At 38.3% G+C, this 17506-nt stretch overlaps 1 protein-coding gene across 1 annotated transcript; it reads right to left on the bottom strand.

Annotated features, from left to right (window-relative positions):
* Positions 1 to 3929: 3929 nt before the first annotated feature.
* On the bottom strand, positions 3930 to 13519 carry LOC117949593 (ubiquitin-conjugating enzyme E2 H-like). Its single transcript, XM_034879975.1, has 7 exons — positions 13248 to 13519; positions 10247 to 10323; positions 10007 to 10081; positions 9868 to 9907; positions 9477 to 9529; positions 7327 to 7455; positions 3930 to 5603 (listed from the first exon to the last, which is right to left on the bottom strand). Exons 1-7 carry the CDS (start codon positions 13298 to 13300, stop codon positions 5479 to 5481), a joined length of 552 nt encoding a protein of 183 aa, XP_034735866.1. The 5' UTR covers positions 13301 to 13519; the 3' UTR covers positions 3930 to 5478.
* Between the last annotated feature and the right edge of the window lie 3987 nt (positions 13520 to 17506).

Raw genomic sequence — 17506 nt, 5'->3', positions numbered from 1 at the left:
TCATTTTCAAAGAGCAATTATTAGTTGTTGTGCCTTGTGGTGATTAACAGGCCAGCCAAAGGTCATAAATACCTACTACTTCACAATTTACACTACTCTTTATTATCTCTCGTCTGATTACTCTCACGTTGGAAGGGATTGCATGCATGTACCAAAACGATACGCAGGATCTTGCTACGCATATTGCGGAGGCCTGTGTATGGTTGGATTCTTACCTTATAAACATGATCCGATATCCTCACTGCACACAACAACATTTTAGTTGTAAAGTCACGACAAGAAACACATTTTTGAGCCAAGCCTCCTGAAGTACCCAGCAGTGAAATCTTCAAAACTAGACAGCTATTTAATCGTATCAAAGATGAGAAAAATAAGCCTGGTGGTCTTCACCATGATGAACTGGCCTGATGGAGGAGAGTGGCTTTTTTTGGTAGTTCTTTAGTCCGCTGGTCCACCTGTGTCATTGAACTCCCCATGTCTCCGTCTCTCACTGCTTGATTGGGCTGTATGGCAGGGGATTTAAGCACACAGGTAATTAGTTGCTAAGCATCTTAACCCACTGGCAGTATAGTAATCCACGCTGTCCTCCTCCCACTCCTTATGTTGCTTCTACACAGACCCACCGCGCATTTCCTCTGCGCCTTTTACGCACAGGACGCGCACTGCAGTGGCCGGGATGGGGGATGCTGGAAAACTGGGTGATTGGTAATACAATAGTTTGGTATATGTCAAACAATATTAAGATTAGGGTCACACTAAAAGCACTATAGTTAACACTAAAGTAAAAATAAAGCAGATTGACGCCAATCACAATGATGTACGCTAATTTAAACGTAATCTAGCCAAATTGACATTTTAGGACACCATGCGAAAAGATTGCAAACTTCACATTCACTTAACGCGTTACATAATAAACCCCTGATGTTTGCCACCAGGCAGCAGACCTACCAGCCTCCACCGGGTGTGGCACTCTGCTGCATCCAGGCCTGAAGCTCCGCTCCGTCTCATCCCTGCACGGGACTCAAAGTTTCTCCTGGCCTCCTCTGCTCCTCGTTATATACGGGGACCCACAGGTCCCTGCAGGGCTCATTTACCTGCTGTTGGTGATTAATAAACAGATTGCAGGTGGAAAAAGAGGCATCATCCTTTCAGCTGATGTGAATCCGTCAGAGTGGGATAGGACAGGTTTGGGTTACGGCTCTTTCAAAGTTGACGCTGAAATGCACCCGTGCAGCCTTTGTCCTCTCCATACATTATGAAGGAGGCGCAGCCGGCCAGCAGCGTCTCATCGCCCTCTGCACAACGCTGCTCGCGTTACGCTGAAATAACTTCACTCGTCACCGGTTTCACTATATTAAAATAATATAAAAAAGTGATGCCTCTGTTTTATGACTTATAAAACTCATCATTGCGCGATATGCAGTTCTTGATCTTTTAAAAAAGTAACACCACACCAGTTTCAACCCCCAAAAATGGCATTGAAACTATCTTTACCTCAACCATAAATGCTTCTGCATTGATAACACGACATTCAGTAATAAAATATGTCATCAAAATCAGTTTTCTGAGATTTTACTCATTGTTTCTTCTCCTAACCTGAGCTCCACGACAGAAAGGCAAATAGGCAGTATGAAGAAAACTAATTTCTGATCATTTAATATCACTCTCACAGGAGCTGGTCATCCAAAATACTATCGCATTGAATGAAGTCCTCTAAGGTTTCTGGAAAAATAAGCACAATGGTCAAAAGCATCGTCGTTACCCTCCGTGCCAACCAGCCAAATTAAACTGATGTTGAAACAAGAAACCTGAAAACGCTCAGAGAGAGCCCCACACCGATCAATATTTCATAAGAGCATTATAAGCTGCCAGGCTGTCTGTTGAAGAGCGTCATGCTCAAGCAGTTCGACGTGCATAACCACCTTCATTCATTTACTTATTTAAGATTATCCATATCAGAAACCAGTAACACATTATAAAACAATAGAATATCAATGGGATGAGAAATTAAATAGATTTACAAAATTGCTGGATTAAATAAGAAGGCTTAAGGTAAACCATCATTTTAAAAAACGTGAGATAAAATGTCAAAATTCTGAAATAACTATGAATGTTTATTGGCACAAGGCCTACCTTGTCATAATTCTTTTCCTGGAAGAAAACATACAAACTCTCACCAACAGGCCTTTTTCTCAGCAGACATTTTGACTGGTCATGGAAGGAAAAGCACAGGTGGTGGTATTAATGATGGTTCTGTGAAAGCATGCACAATTTCTTGACCCTGAAACTGAAGGCGCTGAATAGAATTCAGCCATCCTCAATTTTATTATTTACACCTGCGTTTTTCCTAATGTGACAAGTCACAAGGAACAGCCATTTCTCTGACTACATACGTACGAAAGTGAACATATATCGTTTCCTACACATTAAGATAAAAAAAAATAAGCAATTAATATATACGTTTTTTCCCAACTTATATTTAACATAAAAACAACGTTTAAAAAATAAAAATTGTAGGTCTTAAAAAATGAAGAAGTTTAATAATTAGTAGACCTCCTCTTCATTTAGTCAGATCCAAGACTTCTACAGTCTGTAATAATCTAAAAGACTAACAGTAGGACTGCCATCTAGTGGACAAAGGAAGCCCTGGAATAATTCAGTCTGTGTAGCTTAAGACCCACTTTTTTAAATTAGCATTTCATTCTGACTAGGGAAATACTGTCTCTTAGGTGTCCTCCTTCTGTATGCTCCTTTCTATGCATTTCTGGAAGGCTTTTAATGTCCTGCAGCGCTGCACCACTACAGCCCTTTTGATTGTATCTGCATGTTTTGTATGTGTTATGTATTGTTTTATGGCTTTGTTGTAAAGCACTTTGGGTACCTTTTGGCTATTGTAAAGGCCTATACAAATAAACTTGATTGATTGATTGTTGAGATCTCCCAAATGTCCCAAGAATGTCCCCATTTTAATCTTACGCCCTGTGTGTGACTTGTCCCGATCCCTGTGAAAATTAGGTTCAACCAATGAAACCATTTGAATAACTAACTTAAATGTGATGGATATCATGAGAATAAATTGTTAGTGGGCACACGCACAGGGGCAGGCGCACCTACACACACACATACACAAACACTTTTATGTCTTTATTTCTTTCTTCAAGTTACAAGGGAAGCACATTTATTACTTTTTTTGCTTTTAAAAAGTCAGGGATATCTCCGCTTGTATCTTGGAGATAGGGCTTAGAAGACTAAAATAAAAACATTAAAACAAATTATAGGCATCAAATATATGTGTCTCAAAAAAAAAAAAAAAAAAGACATAGTACACCGATGAATCCAGATGACCCAGGTGGACAGTGGTTTGTTTTTTGTTGTTGCAAATGACTGTGACATCATGTAGACCTAAGATCTACACCAACACACATTTGGTTACTGAGGCTAACTACAGCCATTTTAACTAGGCTGTTTAACGATTACATTTTTTATGCCATGTCAAAAATACTGTGAAATGCTAGTTTTACCAACCTATGTTAATTCTCAAATGAAGGTTAGCCCTCTGGCAAGACAGCTCATATCATTTAAAAAAATATAAAGGGATACTTAATTACATTTTTTAATTATACTCAATTTCTCTCCAAACAATAAGAAATAGACAATTTTAATGGTGATAAACTACGATTCAGATTTTTGATTCCTTCCAGAAATAACACATAATACAGACTGCAATGTGATGAATGCGTGTTACAAACATGCTTCAAGCTTCAAGCCTGCGCTGAAACACATGCCAGTGTACTATCATGACATTTTACAGTAAATTGTCAATTGCTCTGGTAACGCCTCCTCCTCACAGGCGCAAACAAGCGTGTGACCTCTCCAGGGTTAAACCAGAACCAAAGCTTTTTAACTGAATAACAGTAGTTATAACATTAATAAACTGTGCCCAAATTTTATTTTTAACTGCTCCGAGACTGCCACTCTGGAGTTTGACACTTTGAGGAACATTATTTATTATTTTCTCACTTAACCCTAGTGAAAACTGGTTATCACCAAACCCAGTCTGAGGAGGATTTCCTTGTTTTTAGGGGGGGGATATATATGAAACTAAACTTGTAGACACATTCGATTTTGGGACCACCCTTTTGGAAAAAAAAGACCATCAACGGCACGAAAAAGTAAATGCGACAGTGTTGAATGGCTTAAACAAAGAGCACTTCTGTCTGACAACGTAAATCTTCTTTGATGGGACACATTTGTTTAAGAATGGGGTGCAGGTGGGGAGTCATCCCACAGACAAATATTAATTCTCCTCCATCTTTACAGGACAGTTAGTCTTTTAACTAGTGTGTTATAGAAGTATTAAACAATACATTATGATTGGAGTCACCACCCGCAAAGAAAAAAAAACTAACTATCCCTACGCAAGTCAAACACCTAATATAGTTCACACAAGCAATAGGCAAAGTTAATAAGTCAATAATTCAACAAGGACCTGGATAATCACCACCAAACCCCACCCGGCCCACAGAGGCCCTGCGCACGGGGGGTCCTCCCCATTTCTACAGCTCCACAAAGCCCTACACAACTTTACTTCTGTGTCATGCCACAATATACAAAGATAATAAGAGAATGACAAACACTTTCCTAAAACGGAGAGGAAGAGGAGGAGATGGGTGTTTAAGAGGAAAAGCATCAGAATGTTGAGCCTTCTCTTATGACTTCTGCTCAGGGGTCAGTAAAACACAGGTTTTCAATAAGATATGATTCTCCCTGGATTCATGCCCCCCCACATGCACGCTGTAGCGTTGTGATGGTTGATGCGTTGGTTGTTTGATGGTGTGTGTGACGTGTCAGCAGGTTTGCACAGAGGGCAGTTCTGTCAGAGAGGACGTCTGCAGCCACACCAGTCTGTACACAATCGACACATGACCGCACTGTGGTCCTCTGGTCTTCAGCTCCTCTGAAGTGGTGATTGTAATGGCAACTCCTTGGGGAGGGGCAGAGTCAAAATTAAAGGTGAAAAGGGGAATCCACGCCCTTCTAATTCTGAAGGTGAGACCGCTCAGAAATGGTGGATTGTCATCCTGCAGTCCTGTCTGCGAGGGAAAGATGGCCGATGATGCAGTAAAATGTTTAATAAAGACAACAACAACAACAAAAGAACTTGAGCATGTTATGTAAGTCCTCTGTCCTCAGTCTGGAAAAGCAGTGGGAAAGCCTTGATTGAAGCCACCAAAAGATCGTGGAAATGAATGATGCACTCCTTTCGGATCTAAGCAGGCTCTCGAGGGCGAAGAGGAGGGTGAAAGTAGTAAGGGTTAATATTCTGCAGTATCATACTGCAAATCCTTGTGTAGCAATAAAAATCCTTGTGTTGCTGTAAAAAATTGTCTTGTTTAAATACGAATATAGTACTGAGTTTCTGCTCTTTAGGAAACAACTGTCTGCTGTGAGGCGAAGGGGGCAAGATCTCCCCGTTCACTACAACTCCATGTCCTGAGCCTCGTCCTCCGAAAAGTCTGACATGGAGCTCTCGGAGGAGGAGTCGCCTCCTCCCTCCTCCTGCTCCTTCAGAGCCTCCTCTGTGGCATACTTCTGGATGTACTCTGAAAAAGACACATAAGGCTCTTGATCAATTACAGTCACAGTTGGAGAAAAAAAGCTTTTACCAATTAATCAAACAATCTCAACTCAAGGTCCAAATGTATCACACGGTCTTCATCAGCAGACTGAGTTAACATTGGAATATCTCAGGAATGAATCTCTTAAAATGAGCTTTTTATAACAAGTCCTTGGGATGGAAAGGTTTGGACACCTACATTTTCATGACGACTAAGCAAACTTAACCTGTTGATGAAGTACATGCGATACAAATTGTGTTTTCATCAACCAGTTTTTATGCATATTTTAAATTGGACATAAAAAAAAAAAACTAATAAAATTATTTGGAAATATAACAAATTCATTTTCATGCTTGACTGAAATTGGACATACCTGGTTTATTTATATATATATATATATATATATATATATATATATATATATATATACATATACATATATACACACACACACACACACACACACACACTTACACACACATATGTATATGTACACACGCACACTTTATTGGTCGGAATATAAGACGACCCTGATTAGAAAAGGACCCTAATCTTTTCAAGACTCATTTTGGGAAAAATACTTTTAAAAGCCAAATATTGTTTTCATAAAGAAAATAATTTGATAAAAGATTCAGATTCTGTATAAGATTTTAACAGTACAATAAAGTGTACATCAGTTGCCAAATTAACAGTCAAATACAAGTAATTGTACAAGTTACAAACAAGTCAGAATATTGCCATCATCATGGTATAAATTGTTTTTTATCATATCATATTCAAAATCCTACGGCACACATGGCACAGCCTAAGTCGAAAGCTCCAGAACAAGCGAGTATGTGGATATTGAGTTTAAAGCTGTAGTGCGTCGTTTCTGTCTCCACCATGAAGAATTTTTTAACAATCACAACAAAATGGTCGGCAGGTCCACATGACACAAGCCTTCGGTGAACGGGCATCATCCCCGCCCCTCCTCCATGCAGTTGCTACGTAGCCAAGGAGGACACGGAGGATAAAAAAAACAAAAACATGGACTCTTAAGAAGAGGTAATTATCATCACTTGAGGTTCTGTGCAGGAAAATCGCCAAACGCCACAATCTTCTGAACATAGCCATTCTGAGAAATACTGAGAGAGTTGTGTGTATTAGCTTCGTAGCAACTCATTTGCCAATGGCTTGAATGTAACAAATGTTCATTATTCTAAAAAAGTTACGCAATAAAGCTTGAAATCATTTAGTCAGCTGAGGATTTCCCCAAGCCTGGTCCTCATCAAATGATATTTACTAATTAAAAAGGAGTAAAATTAATAGTTTTGTTAAAATATATCCTGTAATTAATATTCACATGCACACATAGCTTCTGCAGTATTAATAATAATGTGGTCTGTTCTATGATCTAAACTACTGGAAATACAGACTTTGAATTTGAATTGCAAGTTGCAGCCATGTACTGACATGACATGGCCTATGAGTATTATTGAACTTGAACAATGTGTGTTGAATCCTTTTAACTTAAGTAGCTATTGTACCTCCTTGAAAAATCCCAGTTGCATTTTGGAATTGCACAAGATCTTGTTAAAGAAATTGTATAGTCCCTAAATGCAGAAATACAGAGGAAACAGGCATACCAACCACTGACCATACAGGTTTTGTTTTGCATCTCAACCTCTCATCCACTTCAGATTTTCAACGTTAAACCCTGGTGTGCTACCTTTGATCTTGTGTTTATAATCCTCCGGCCGGTGTAAGTACATGGCAGCTGCATCCCCGTTCAGAGGATCGATGGGGTTGGGGTAGGCGAGCAGCTGAGGGAGGAACGACTCAAAGATGTTGGTGAGGTCTGGCGGATGCGGGGAGAAAGATCAGTGAGTACAGAGAACAAATGAAATATACTATGACACTGAGTCATGTGTGTAGCTACAACATGACATGATCCACTAGAGGTCTCTCTTGTAATGAAAATGTTCAAGTCAAACAGCTGTATGGCTGTAGAGTTGTATTGGTTTTTGGTCAGACGTAACCAATTACAGCACTTAAAAGTGTGAGTAATGACAGACAACTTACTGGACTAATTTCACTGACATCTGTAGCAACTTCAACCCTGCTGTGTGTGTGTGTGTCTATATATATGTATATTATGTAATGTAGCAAAATGAATAACAACAGATTACACGTAACACTGTCTATACAGGAAGCGTAGTGTGAGCAGCACATTAGCCGAGCAGCAGCTTCAGGGCGCCGTCTACACAGGATGTGTTTAGGCACTGTATTGAGTGTATGTCACAAACGTGCAAACGTAAATATAAGCAACATGAAGATTTTACAACAGTCTTTTGTGTATGTGAATAAACCGTCAAGAGATGCAGCGGAGGATGACCTCTTTGTCAGCCTCAAACAACTTTCAGATGTATAGTTAATAATAAGGGGTGGCAGTAGTGCAGTCCGTAGGGAGTTAGGTTGGGAACCGGAGGGGCGCTGGTTCAAGTCCCTGTACAGAGCATGGACTGGTAGGTGGTCCGTTTGGGGCGCTAGCAGTCGCAGCATGCCCCTTCACTCTGACATCTCCCCATTTGTGCATGTATAGGACCTAAGCATGTGTGTTTGTGTATTGTGCTATAACAACAGAGTGATTTTTTTATTGTTTTATTCCCCTCTGGGTTCAATAAAAAAGTATAAATTAATTAAGCACTGGATTTTGTTAGGGATAACTATTAGTGACATATTTTGAAACTTTCAACAATATAATTATATGGTTCTCAAAATCATGATGATACCTTAATCAAGGTTCAAACAAGTTTATCTACTGCATTCTTGCATTTGATCAGTCTGTTAGTCATCAGAACTAAAGATTATTATTTGCCCTAACTGCTCATTATACCGGTGTCACACCGCCCCCGCGAAACACGCAACCACCTATCAACGTGTTTTCATATACCCAACAAACGTCTAGCTGAGAGAAACAAATTAACGTAGTTGTCCCTCTTCAGCTGTGATAAATCTCACACCTCTTACGCTCTCTATTGTTAAAACAAAGACGGTGTTTAATTTTAAAACACTTTTTGCCCTTCCTTTTGTGTTGTTTATCTTTATTTGTGGTTTATAAGTTTACAAAGTGAAAAAGTCACCCACACAGCTGAGAACAAAATGCTCCAAACTGCTCTATTGAAGTCCAGCCTTTACTTCCGTGACGAACGTACGTGCACGGCACACCCTCATACTCTGCTCCTGAATGGCTGGTTGTCCTTCCCTAGCTACTATGCATGTGCAACTCCCAACAAAGATGGAATGGAATGGAGCTGCAGCAATGTGCAGTACAACAACAATATGGTGTTTTTTGAAAATTAAACTATGTAAACCTATTTGGGTACAACCTCTTAATACAATTATGAACCTGAAAATGAGCATAACATGAGGACTTTAAGTACATTTTTTGAAACAGTAACGTACTGTTGAGATAACTTTTCAATACGACTCACAACTTGATCAAATGAACTAGGAGTTAAAAGCCCAATGACTCCAATATAAACCTAAATCTGGTCAATATTAGATAGAAGAAGGAAAGAGTGTTACATTCATTGTAAAATTAACAAAGTGAGAAAAATACCCTCCAGATGAGAATGTTTATCAGGTTCCTTTCAGCCTCAGGACCTTCATATCTATCAGTGCTCAATGCACGACCTAAATACAGGCAGCAGTTATCACTAAATTGTAAGACGATTAAACTGCCTGAAGCAGCACTGTACAGGTTTAAGCTGCTCCCTTTGTGTCTTATTTTATTGGTTATTACAGTAAGTCAGTTAATCCGAGTAACCGGGGAAACTACATAAAGCTTACACAGCGAGAACTGTGGCTGTGACTTACCGTAGAGAGCTGTCCATGTCTGGTTAATGACATCTAAACACACGGTTCCTGACCTGAAAAAGAAACAACACTTTGAGTATAACATAACAGTCCAGCAGAGATTGTCAAAGCAAAGCAGGGGGGTCAAGTGACCTGAACAAGAAAAAAACATCAGCTTCTCCTCAATGCAATACTATGAATCTTTTTTCATGCCAAACATTGAGGATATGCTTCATGCAACAATTAGAACTATGAAATTTACCCACACCCACACCCACACCCACACCCATAAGGTTGTTGCTATTAAAATCAATTCACTCTTTGTCATGTTAAATTAGAATAAAGCAATATCTAGAAAGCAATACTTCAATCACTGCAAAGGTGTATCTAAAATACTGTGAGCAACACTTACGCTTCATCAATGTTGGGATGAAAGATTTTATTCATAAACCCTGTGAACAACGAAGAAGCAGGTTTTAATCATTGCAGAGTAAGATTTAGTATCGACATTGCAAGGCGTCACTACAACACTTCTACTACTTAATTCCTACCTATTGACGGTGATTTGAAGGGGTATTTATCTGGCAGGTCCACTCTAACCTTCCACACACCACCTTCATACGACGCTGAAAAGAAAATAACAATTTAATCAATTGGAAAACATGTCTAAAATAAACTTTATCCAGTATGTTAAAATTACATTTTTAAACTTAGTAACACTAAACGCTGATTAAATGTACAGTAAGCTGGTGAAATGGTGGTCAAAGAGAGGGAGAACCAATGTGACCTACATCCAGGTGGTCCGTGGAACTTCACCACAAACTCATTCAGTCCGCTAAGGATGGTGACCTCATGCTTGCTCTCAATGCTGACGTCTGGTTAAGGAAAAAGGTGAACCCCAAATACAAGAGGCACAGCATTCAAACACAAGTTTAACAGAAATAAATCAAAAACAGGCTGAAAAGGGCCTCTTTCTCTCTCTGTGGACTTATCTGAGGAGAAGTGAAACATTGGATGAATAACGTGAGCCATGGCAGTGAGATTAATAACGCAGTGTTGGACAAACTCAACCAACAGACACCAAAACAACTTCACACTCAGCACAGGATATCATCTTTATCAAACCTGGAAAAGATCACAACGAGCACTACAGATGATGATATTAACTATCACACCCTTATTTCAACTGTCCAACCCAAACTATTACTCCCTATAAACACACTCATGTGCTGCATTCAGCCAGCTGAGCTGTGGGGAAAACTGATGGGAATTTGAATCTTTTTTGCTGGTAACTACAGCTGGAGACGATGTGAGGTGATTTGGGTGGGAAGAATGTGTCAAAATCACAGCTTGTGGTGACAGAAAGAGACACGAAACCGAGCCCCCTGTCTGACAGCAACACAGAAAGGTTGGGCGCATTCAGTCAACGACTATGTGAAACTGACAAAATGACAGATGGAGAAGAAAAAACCCACTGAAACCCCACAAGTGAACTGTTCATCATCCTTTCAGAAAATCCTCTGTCATCTCTACCAATAACAATCGAGGTAATGCCAAAATGCTGAAGCACAAGTAACAACACAGCTAGACAGCTTGTGAGGAGGCAAAATAACTGTAAAACGGAGGTTTGAAAAGCTTAGTCACTCAGTGGAACAAAGGTTTGCAAACCACTGAGCAAGAAGACAAGAGTAGCTCTAAATTTGATTGCAGTGGCGCAGTGGCTTGTGTGAAATGTGCATCTCTCTCTTATATGCAGTAAACTTTATGGCTATATTTTTGGTCCAGCCTAATGTATATGTGTTGGAAGTATCTAACATATTTGATTTAAAGACACAACATGAAACTATGTATCGCATATCCTGTTAAACAGTTCTACACTTAGGATTGGAAACTGCAAGAGGAAGAACTGATGTTTCCTAAAACGTTTTTCCTGGGCGACCCCCACTATCTATTCTTGTATTTCTCATCCATACTTAATAATGGCATCAATAAAACAATAAGCTTTATTAGTGCTTTTCATCTTTTTATAGACATGACTGTCCAAAAACACAACATGACTTGGGACTTCAATACTCTGCACATAAAACTATTTTTATTCACTATAGCATCTGTGGTTTAAGGTTTTTAAAACCTAAACACAATCAATTATAAATAACTAAAGCTATACTCACTAAATAAGTAGTCTTAAGCATGATTATTTTCATTTTCAAATTAAATTAAAAATAATTCTGGTAAATTAACTAATTGTTTAGTCTAAAAACGACAGAAAATAGAGAAAAATCCTCATTACAATTTCCCAGACCCTAATGTGACATCTTCAAATAACTTGTTCTGACTTATCAAAAGTCCGAACTCCCAAAATATTTAGTTTAAAAAATAAAAACTGCGAAAAACAGGAAACATTTAGAAACTGGAACCAGCAAGTGTAAAAGAATTTTCTTTTGATCGACTAATGAATTACACAACTATCTTATTGTTTGAGCGCTAGCTGCCTGTTAGTACATTGCTCAGTACTGGATGTTCCCCAGCCCATGTCCCTGCATGTGCCCCGTACAGCATGCTTGTTGTTCCTCGATCAGCTGTGTGTGAAGCCCCGCCCTCCCACCATGTTCCGGATGGTAACAGGCGGACCAATCAGAGAGCAACATCTAGCTGCAGGACAAAAACAAAACAATTCAGCTCACGCTGTCAGAAATCCTTTCATGCAAACTTCAGCTGATAACCGCAAATAATTTGAAATAATACAAAAAATATATACATTCGACGATTACTTATTACAAGAAGACTACACCAGGCAGCTGTAAACTAATTAAAAGATAACATCATGTTACATCAGACTGTTGAGAGAAAAATGTAATTAACAAAAATAAAACGTTTTTCTTCTTTTTTAGCATAATTCAAATTCGATAAAATTATATTTTTGGCTTCATATTCTTTAATGTATAATTTTTGGAAAAGACGCCAACCGTGACTATGAATATTATTCACTCTGAATACAATTAGTGTTTTCTGCAATTCGCAAGATTAGTGTTTGAGAAACAAATTAAAAAGCACAATATGTCAACATCTGATTTCTGTGTTCTCGTGTAAACGTTAATTAATGTAGTCAGACTGGCATTTGTCGAAGATCGTCTCTGTTACGCTACATCGACCTCATTTGTTCTCACTGTGTGTTAGCATGCTACACGGCTAGCTACCTTGACATTAACGTTACTAAATCATGAACAAATAAATATGTATTTCCAAAGCAGCGTCTCTAAAATGTAAAACTGTATTCTTTAATCCTTCACATTGTGTTGTCAGTCCGGTGGGACCTCTTATTATTGACCAAAAGGCTAACTTTGCCTCGGAGCTAAGGCTAACAACGGCACATTGCGTAAGATTCCGAGATTGATGCAAACAAGAGCATTGCTAACACATAGCAAGCTAACGCTGGCTAAAAGGCGACTTCACAAACCTTAAACGTATAGTCAGATTCCTCGCTATTCTACTGACTAAACAGTGAGCTAGCTAGCTAGCTAGCTAGCTAGGTAACGTATGCCAACCTAGAGAATCGGACGTTAGTCACAGAGCTAACGTTAACGTTATCCAGTAACATCAACGTGTTTAGCTTTACACACTTTTAACCGAATCTATTAATACCACAGAGCGAGTAGCAACGTAAATACATATTATTATCAGCCACAAGGAACAAATGCTGTTTTAATCAACATTAACGTTAGATAGCTGACAATTATTATGAAGCAGGCCTATTTGATTTTGGCTTGTTGTTTTATGTTCAGAAAAGGATACAGTTTCACCACGTCGGTATCCATTCGCCTCTTGCCCGGACTTGGAGACGACATTTTTGTATTCCTTTCAGAAGTGATCTAAAGATACTGCGGCGATCACACTACCTCAATTTTCCAGCTTGAAAATATCTACAATCCGTTTGGACTTTGTCAACAGCCTTCCCACAATGTCCACAAACAAGATCCTTGCTGCAACATCGCCTACTTTTCTCTCAGTGGATCCTCAGTGTTTGTGTCCTGTCCTGAAGACTGCCAGTGACCAGCCTAAGGAGAGGAGGGGTTCGGGTATAGACGTACACGCTACAGAACACAATTTACACTGTTAGTTTGCTATTGTATGCCAGTGAATAAACACGCTGTAATCGTTCCTACAACGATAGGAGTCCACATTTAAATATTAGATGTGTTCTTGACTTGTTTTTTGGTTCATGCTGGTCATAGTACCCGGAGCTGAAGTGCGTGCCTTTCTATTCTTCCTACATCTATGATGAAATTAGCATTGAAAGGCTGAAAGACGCACTTTAGGCCAAAGTTGTGTTCTTCACAGGCACTGTGTCCACTAATGATATGAATCATAAAGATGAATAGTTAATGATTTATTTTAGCCTTTATTTGTGTAAATATAGCCGACAATATTTGGTAAAGAAATACTAGGACCATAGTCAGTGCAAGGATTCAATCCACAGCTAGCTACAACTAATGTAGCCCACCAATGAACCAATACAGTAAGCTCCTGCAATACATTCAGTGTTCATGCAGGTTATATAATGTTCAGGCTTTTACGTTGAAAGTATTTCAGATAAGTATAGATTTAAATAGAGAGCATATATTTGAGTTAGTGGTTATTTTGGAGAATAACGTTTATGCTGCAGTTGCACTGCATTATAATGAAAGGCGTTTTTAATATCGCCCTTCATTCATCTATGCAATTAAATGCGTTCCCATCTGGAGTAAAAAAGAAAACTAAACAAACTGACAAGGTGAACCAAAGTGAACAATGAAACAAAAAAAAAAGAGATATCACATTCCATTCAGCCCATTTCAACCCTCAGTGTTTATTGTCACACACACATCTCAAGAGATAAAACTATTTAAAATTAGTAAATAATATTATATTGATAAAAAAAGACCGCAATCAACTCGGACTTCAGCCTTCAGCCTTCTCCACTGCACACATGTAAAGTTACCTGACTGCATCTTGCATTGTTGTGACACTATCACAGTCAGACAGACATGTGAATACCTGGTTAAATACTAAAACCAATGTGTCTCCAGGACTACATTTTTCCAATATGACACACACACACACACACACACACACAGAGGTAAAACATAAGGTAAAAACAATAACAGCATCGTTGTCTCTGGAACATTGGCTTTGACAGAGAAGTCCACCTTTGTGTAGTACACGAAGAACCTTGTTAATTTATTGTCTTTGTGGTGGAATTGTTTTTAATATAAATGTATTTTCCTAGTGCTACTGTTAATAGAATTAATTTAACATAATGATTTATAGTCAATGAGCTCAGGTCAGATGCAATAGTGTATGTGTGAGCAATAATTAGAGATTAATCAGTTAGTCAACTATTAAATCAATCACCAACTAATTTGATAATCGATTTATTGTTTTAAAAAAATTCCAGCTTCTCAAATATTTTTTTTTTTCTGTGGACAAAACAAGACTGACATCTGAGGATGTCATGTTGGGCTTTGGGACACACTAATGGGCATTTTTCACAATTTTCTGACATTTAATAGACCAAACAACTAATCAATTAATCAAGAAAATTATCAACAGATTTATCAAACATTTTAATAATCTTTAGTCGCAGCCCTACACTGTATATATGTAAACACCCAGACATGTAAAACACACTTAAGACGAGTGAGAGAAAGGCTTCAGGTCATTGCTTGTCATACAATGACAACAAGTAAAAATCCTTTGTTTTCCTCCATGTGGAGCCAAGAAGAGAGCCATGCATGTGACCAGAAAAAATGTAGTACAGAGTGCACCACTTGGCTTGGTATTATTAAGCTGTAAACTGTAAGTTTCCTATCATTACTTGATAAAGTGGCATACACCAGCAGCTTCTCTTCTTTTGAGTTCCCAGAAGTGTCTCTGCTCTTTGTCATGCTGTAAGTATTTATGTGCATTGAAGTGTGTACATTTCTGTTTTTGTGTTTTCAAGGCATTGCAGATTTGTAATGGAGTCACCCTTGTCAGCGTCTGTCCACCACATTGCTCAACCCATACCAAATTGCATTGACATGACAAAGGTTTCAGTTAATGAGACTATGAAACAGAGTTACACTTTATTTCAAGTCTGATCATATCGTATCATTTAATACCCGAAAATGACTATAGGCCTTCCATGTTCCCAGATCAATATAAAATAATACTTTGTAAGGCCTATTTTATATGTCAGATTTAAATAACATCATTCAGAATCTCTTATTGCATGGACAAACAAATTTCATGAATATAGTGCATCCCCCAGTCAAACTAATCACTTTGGATGAGATGGTATCAAGTGATGACCTCCACTAATCTGACTAGGTCACTGGAATGAACCAAAGATGTCAACTCATCTCCAGTTAAATCTCATTAACACAGCTGCAGCTCATTGTTCAGAAATGTCATTACTGTCAGTGACATTTTACTTTGTGCTTTTAATTGTGCACTGTGTTTTAATATGTATCATATTGTATGTTTTATGTAAAGCACTTTGATTTTGATCTTTGAAAAACGCTATGTAAATACATTTTACTTACTTATTTAACCACTGAGTTACTTCATAAACTGCTTCGTTGCCTACTCCCTTTCAGTCTTATTAGAGGAATTCAGTCGCTTTCATAGGAATTATTTGGAGAGGCTATGTTACATTAATTGAGGCTGGGATTCTTTCATCTAACAAATTACCAATTTAAACCTCTGGTTAACATTTTACCACCTGGCAAAAGTGACATTTCTAAGTCAAAAGGAAACTTTTGAAAGAACATGATGAATGGTATGGATCTTAATTTGATTGATCTCAGCGGAAACAGGCTAAGAGTGCAATACTTAATGTTGTTTTATCGTAACAACTAAAGGGTCTTGACACCAAGGGCGTTAAATGTCAAACATCAACAACAACGGAATCAAAAACACTTCCGCTGTGGAGTGATTTGGTGTTATGTTAAGAGTGCAAACGGCAGGAGAACCAACACTGAAAATACAAACAAAAGATTAGGTTTAGATAGTTTGATCGCATCTCTCCATCCTGATCATCATCTGCTCTGTGACAATCATTGATGCAGCTCGTGGTTGCAATTACTTCTTAGTTATACTTTGTTTGTTTTCAGTCAGTCTAGAAAGCCATAGCAGTTTCTCATGGGATTGATCTGTTTTCAGCCTATCCCAGTGATCTTCAAATCAAGATTACCACATGTCAGCAAAACAGTCCCAGAAGATAATCAAATAAGTAGGTTTTTTTTTTTCCTTTTGGCAGGTTATAAGTAATTTTTACATGCTTTAGTAGGAGAAGGACTTGGCTATAGTAGCTATAGTCATTAAACAGACACATGACAGTTAGAAAGGTATTGTGACATTAAACTGGTGCAACATTAGAATGGTGCAATATTAGAGACAAAATATTCTATTACTTTGATCCCTTTATTCACTTTAGGGTTGTTTAATCAAAGGACGCCTTGTAAATCCTAGATGTTTACCAATGTCAGATTTAAGTTATGCCCAGTTATCATAAAACAGACCAGAATGATCAATCACTGATTAATTGTTTAGGTTAATTTCATTCATTAGTTCTATCTTATTGTTTGTGAAAATCTAAGGATTTTCTTTTTTTCAGGTTGTTTTGACAAAACAAGAAATTTGAAGGTATCACCTTGGACTTTAGGAATGACAAGCATTTTCACAATACGTTTTTTTTAATAACTTTAAAGACTACTTAAATTCTAGAAGTCTGTTGCTTCTGTTACTGGTGACACTGTTCTGAGATAAGCAACGTTTTGTATTCGTAATAACCGCATAAAGAATGCAGAGCTTTTCACGTACTGATATTTTTTCTTTAAACACGTTGTAGCCTACGCTGCAGTTTTTCAAAAGATATAAACAACACCATGTGAGTCTTGAACGCGACATCAAGGGTTCCCCCCTCCTCTGATTGGTCGGTTCAGGCCAGCTGGCTGTGATGCTGCAGTCACCCGCAGGTGTGGACTGCAGTGTTATTTCTTTATTTTGGTTTGATTGCTGCAGCTCGCAAA

Source organism: Etheostoma cragini, chromosome 8 (genome assembly GCF_013103735.1).
Source record: "Etheostoma cragini isolate CJK2018 chromosome 8, CSU_Ecrag_1.0, whole genome shotgun sequence".
NCBI lineage: Eukaryota > Metazoa > Chordata > Actinopteri > Perciformes > Percidae > Etheostoma > Etheostoma cragini.
The sequence above is the reverse complement of the archived record's forward strand: the minus strand, read 5'-3'. Positions and strand labels throughout refer to the sequence as shown.

Excerpts from the sequence above, each read along its gene's own strand:
- LOC117949593 (XM_034879975.1), bottom strand. The coding sequence starts at position 13,300 with ATGTCGTCTCCAAGTCCGGGCAAGAGGCGAATGGATACCGACGTGGTG. Across the intron at positions 10,082-10,246 it reads GTTCCACGGACCACCTGGAT|CGTCGTATGAAGGTGGTGTG; the intron begins GTAGGTCACATT and ends TTTTCTTTTCAG. Across the intron at positions 9,908-10,006 it reads CTTCAAATCACCGTCAATAG|GGTTTATGAATAAAATCTTT; the intron begins GTAGGAATTAAG and ends CGTTGTTCACAG.